Below are 5,644 nucleotides of genomic sequence, written 5' to 3'. Positions count from 1 at the left end.
AGTTCGCCGTCTTCCGGGGCCTAGCCCGAGTCCGAGCCCTGGGTCGGGCGGAGCGGAGTTCGCCGTCTTCCGGGGCCTAGCCCGTGTCCGAGCCCTGGGTCGGGCGGAGCGGAGTTCGCCGTCTTTCGGGGCTTAGCCCGAGTTCGAGCCCTGGGTCGGGCGGAGCGGAGTTCGCCGTCTTCCGGGGCTTAGCCCGAGTCTGAGCCCTGGGTCGGGCGGAGCGGAGTTTCCTATGGCGCCTTTGGCAAGGCCTGACTGCCTATCAGTCTCACTTTGTCAAGTGGCACTGCAGTCGGAGTGGCGCAGGCGGCGCTGTCCTTCTGTCAGACCGGTCAGTGGAGCAGCGAAGTGACGGCGGTCACTTCGGCTCTGCCGGGGGGCGCGCGTCAGGATAAAGGTGTCAGGCCACCTTTGCGTTAAATGCTCCTGCGACTCGGTCGGTCGGTGCGGCGATTTAGTCAGGGTTGCTTCTTAGCGAAGGCAAGGCCTCGGGCGAGCCGGAGATGTGTCCGCCGTTAAAGGGGGGCCTCGGGCGAGACGGAAATCCCTCGGGGTCGGCTGCCCTTGCCCGAGGCTAGGCTCGGGCGAGGCGTGATCGAGTCGCTCGTACGGACTGATCCCTGACTTAATCGCACCCATCAGACCTCTGCAACTTTATGCCGATGGGGGTTACCAGCTGAGAATTAGGCGTCTTGAGGGTACCCCTAATTATGGTCCCCGACAAGGGGGTTGCTAAATGGTTGCCAAATGTAGAGAGGAAATAAGGTTAGATGAGAAGTTGTTAAATTTAGAAAGTTCATTTAGAAAACTGTTGGATATGAGTTTTTGTGTTAACTACTTAAATTGTTGATTTAGGAAGTCTATTAGAGAACTATTGGAGTTGCTCTAAGCCCCTCCTGCTAGAGTCATTCCTAAGATTTTTACTGTATATATTTATAATATAGAAAGAGCTTCTTTACTGTAGTGGTTTCTCTCGTGAAAATTTTCAAAGCTCCGTTTGTGTGCCCACTGAACCACCAAATGGCATCGCTCCCACCGCCGCCGAAACGCTTCGTGCAGCCGGAGCTTTCGCCCGGCGCCCGCAGCCGTGGCTACACAACACAGCTGCGAGCCTGCGAGAACCACCACCAGTGGCGTAGTAGTACCCGTGGCATTCCAACGGGCGGTCGCGGCCGGAACCATAGCCAACCTGCCGGTTGGTCTTACACCTCACGCGCCTCGTAAACGAAAATAAAAACACGCGCCCCGCAAAGTCGTCCTCTTTCTTCCGCTCGCCGACACGGCGCAAATCCCCACAACCCCAGGCCGGCGGACGGGCGGACTCCCACCCACCTCCTCGCGACGACGTGCTCGGCTCGCTTCCAGCCACCTGGCTCGCCGCCCGCCTCGGAAACCCCGCCGCGAGATCCCGTCCCCCGGGCCGGGAGGATGGAGGTGAGCACCGCCTCCTGCGACCCTCTCTGGCTTCTGCTGCTCCGTGGCGGCGGCTGTACTCGACGTGGTCGGCCGTGGGCTCAGGGCAGGCTTAGGCGATTAGCAACCGGAGGCGTTTCCGAGGAGGTTTTGCTTGGTTTGGATTGGGAGTCGCTGCTAGTGGGATAGGCATTCTGCCGCGACTGCATTGCTCCCGTATGGACGGTGGTTGCAGATTTTCTGGTGGATTTGGACATTTCGTGCATCATGCGTGCGCGCCGTTCCTCCGGAAGCCTGCCGCCGCTGCTAGGAAACTCTGGGCGCAAATTGAGTCCACCCGCGGTTTCGTGTGTTTGTCGTTGGATTCTGTAGTTTGGTGGCATGGTGTGCTTGGTTGAGGACATGTCGATTGGCTATTTGGCTGCACCTTTTTTCCCATTTTCCTTTCAGGTCCATGTCTCCCAAATTGGATGCCTGCTGTTCTCTACTGCTAGTACAAGTTACTATGCTTGTCATTAACTCGAATTGACAGCCCCGTCTTGATAAGAGGCGATTAGATCACTAGATCCAATCTTCAGGTTCGTTGGGCATGCTTCCTGTCAAATTTCGCGCCAGGGTTAGCAATCGATGATGCCTGCAATGGCTGCGAATACTAAACTGCAGATTTCTGCATTTCCATGGGCCACGGCTCCATTGAGATGCACTCATTCACTTGCACAATCCTTGCTGTTTTGTTCAATCCTTTCTATGTGCCTTTTTTGGGGTTTATGTTTCAGGCTAATGAATACTACTGTTAATTCCTCTGGTGGTCCTGGTAATGTGACGACGTTCGTTCCGTTTTGGGAACGTGAGAATAATATCGTCCCCGTAGTGTTAAAACCTAGTTTTAGTACCATACTGTGTACCATGTTCCCGTTCCTCGATCAGATCTGGGAACCTGGTTACTAAGACCCAACATAATAATAAGACATTAAGACTGGATCCATATCAAACGATGAACTAACAGCTTGATATTGATCCTAACAGTGCTAATTTGAAATCAAGCAATGAAGAAGAATTAATCCCATGTGCAAGTGTCCCCAATAGTCTAGTGCCCTCCAAGCTGACTCTGCGTAGCTATATTCGTGGTAGTGTTTACCCTAATGAGCTACTGTCAATAACAGTTACAGCTTACAGTAGACACCTTTCAGTTTCAGTAAATCATCCTCTTCTGTCTGACAGCTGCCTTCAGTTTGTACTTATGTCAGTTAGAACTTTTGATTTTTTTTCTCACTTTCTGCCTGAAATGTGTTGATTTTAATGTCCCCTAATTCAGTGATGTGTAATCACCACAATCATGATAGCTTTTTTACTGCCATGTACCTATTCATGTCCTACTAGAATACAAGATACCCGACCATTCAATATTTATCCCAAATTATATGGGATTCTAAGTGAACTAATCCTGAAAGGGCAACATTTACATGCATACCTACTATTAATGCCTATCACCAACCCAAATAAAGGTGATCTCGAAGGGTTACATGCGTCATTTGTTTTACCACATAAATATGTCCTAGAATTCTTAAAATACTTTGTATTTCAGGATACAGGGAGTAGGTCCTATTAAGCCAAAGATTTAATCTGATCTGTTCATCTTTTCTTTCAGGTGAAAACGGTAAAAGTTAGCAACCTTTCATTAAATGTTTTGAAAAGAGAGCTCACAGAGTTCTTTAGTTTCTCTGGGGATATAGAATATGTTGAAATGCAAAGGTAATTGACAGCACTTAAACTTGTTGTATATGCATTAGAATACTGGCGTAAGGTTTCTTAAATATTGAATATTTGCTTCTGTTTTCATCAGTGAATCTGAATGGTCACAGCTTGCTTATGTCACATTTAAAGACTCACAGGGAGCAGACACTGCTGTTCTTCTCTCGGTATGTTCAAGTTCCTGCAACTCATTTCTTAGCTTACGGATTTAGTTCTTTCTGTTGCACTTAGACAGCTTAACTTTCTGTTTGATACTATTTCATCTCATCTTTTTTTGTCTAATATACGACTATCAATAATTTGATTGCTTGTCAACAGGGGGCAACAATTGTTGATCGTGCTGTCATTATAACTCCTGCTGAGAACTATCAGCTGCCTCCTGAAGCACACAAACAATTATCGGTGAGAATATTTTACATGTTTAGACATGTTCAACATTTCAAGTTACATCAATTCTGAAGAAATTAACTGACATATGGTCATCTATTGTAATAAGATTACATTTATATCCTAAAATAAAGAGCGAGTCTATTAATAATTTCTTTGCACAAACTAGTTATTCTTGTTAGAGGAGTATTTGGGTTTAAGGCAGTTTTTCACATTATCAAGAAATAATTCAGCACTGCAGAGAATGAGGAGAAAGTGTTTCAGTTCTATACAATTATTATACAAACTAAAACTACGTGTAGTACTGTAGTGACAAAAATACCGATGAATCAGATAGTTAATTTGGATGGGTACCTTGAATATGTGTTGATATACTTCTTTTACCTTTGTTTGCATCTTAAGGGAGCAAACGTCTCTACTGAATCAGCAGTCAGGAAGGCAGAAGATGTTGTCAGCAGCATGTTGGCCAAGGGATTTGTGCTCAGCAAAGATGCTCTCAACTTGGCAAGATCCTTCGACGAGCGTCACAATATCCTATCCAATGCTACTGCCACTGTTGCATCTCTAGACCGCCAGTATGGCCTGAGTGAAAAGATCAATCTGGGAAGGGCCATTGTTGGCAGCAAGGTCAAGGAGGTGGATGAACGCTACCAGGTCTCAGAACTCACAAAGTCTGCCTTGGCTGCTGCTGAGCAGAAAGCCAGCTTTGCAGGTTCTGCTATACTGAGTAACCAATATGTCTCAGTTGGTGCCTCTTGGCTAACAAGTGCATTCACTTTGGTAACAAAAGCGGCAGGTGACATGACCTCCATGGCCAAAGACAAGGTAGAGAGAGCCGAGGAGGAGAGAAAGGCCATCATGTGGGAGGAGAGGAATGGGCTGGTGAGCGATTATGCAAAGATCCATCTTGACGAGCCCTCTTCATGGGAGCCCGCAGTTCTGCCTTTGGAATCAGTGGATGAACAGAAGCTCCAGGCTGTCTGATCCACAAAACCGAATGCCAATCGTTGTCGCACGTAATTCTTTTGCAGCTCGTCCTATATATAGATTTATTCTTTTTCGTCGATGCAGTGGATCAAAACAAATGCGCTTATCAGCCATAGCGCCATGTAAATTTTCTGAAAGTTGCTCCCGTGTTATTACCAGGTTTTCTTTCTTTCTTAGTTTGGAGAAAGAGTGGTGCTACCAGCATTGCTGCTCTAAACTACTGTGTGTGTGTGAATGGAGTACTACTGTACTTGTGTCTACTTGAGTACTACAGAAACAGAATACAACTTCCTTCGTTAGATACAGATTGATTTAAAATTGAGTTGAACCACTTGTGCAAAAAAAAAAAAAAAAAACCCTACTAAGATGTTGCTTGTTCAGTGTTTCTTAACTGTAATACCATGAAGTCGTCGAAAGAAAACGGGCCATTGTTTATGTTCAGTTCTTCAAACAGTTTGAGAATTATCACGTGTAGAGAAAGCCACAGAGCTCCCGCTTACATTACTAAAGATTAGTACAGACATTACTAAAGATTAGTTCAATGACCGGTACAATGACTGTATGTTGTAACGATACCTAAAACAAGCAATATATATATATTATCATCGGCCTTAATATTTTATAAATATTTTACCAATAATTAATAAAAAACTTGGGATCTGAGCATCTCCTCCTCTCTCTCGGCTGAGGCTGATTAGACACGCATCGCCGCCGGCGCACGCATGGCTACGGAGAGTCGCAACAACGGTCCGAGTTGCGTATGCAAGAGATAAAGTTCATCTCATTTGATTGTTAGACGTGACTGAGAAAATCAGATATACGCGCTCCACGTGCGACACACGAGGAACGAAACTCGTGTTTTAAAGAATTAGAGATAGAGATATTGTGGGAGTTATGTAGCATACGTTATAGTTTCTCATCGTACTTGCAGAATGACAGTACACAACAATCTTCTGGACGAATCTGACATCGCACTCGCAGACTTGATTCTGAGAAATTTCGTGTACTAGGGAAAGAAAACTCCTAGGCACCGCGCATTGCAGCCTGACGCACGCGTACATCTGACATCTCCCCTCGTGTTTGACGGCCGCTTTCAGCTGGTTCT

The 5,644-nt window shown here is 46.4% G+C and overlaps 1 protein-coding gene across 2 annotated transcripts; it reads left to right on the top strand.

The window, feature by feature from the left end:
• Positions 1-1,065: 1,065 nt before the first annotated feature.
• On the top strand, positions 1,066-4,861 carry LOC100274464 (uncharacterized). 2 transcript variants are annotated; one of them, NM_001148823.1, is made up of 5 exons: positions 1,066-1,434; positions 3,062-3,165; positions 3,257-3,332; positions 3,484-3,567; positions 3,955-4,696. In NM_001148823.1, exons 1-5 carry the CDS (start codon positions 1,429-1,431, stop codon positions 4,534-4,536), a joined length of 852 nt encoding a protein of 283 aa, NP_001142295.1. In that variant the 5' UTR covers positions 1,066-1,428; the 3' UTR covers positions 4,537-4,696. The 2 variants fall into 2 exon arrangements, with proteins under 2 accessions (NP_001142295.1, XP_035823740.1); XM_035967847.1 differs by lacking the exon at positions 1,066-1,434 and adding an exon at positions 1,495-1,991 and having other exon boundaries at positions 3,955-4,861.
• The last annotated feature ends 783 nt before the right edge of the window (positions 4,862-5,644 follow it).

This window comes from Zea mays, chromosome 5, assembly GCF_902167145.1.
Source record: "Zea mays cultivar B73 chromosome 5, Zm-B73-REFERENCE-NAM-5.0, whole genome shotgun sequence".
NCBI lineage: Eukaryota > Viridiplantae > Streptophyta > Magnoliopsida > Poales > Poaceae > Zea > Zea mays.
This window is presented reverse-complemented; position numbering and strand designations above follow the sequence as displayed.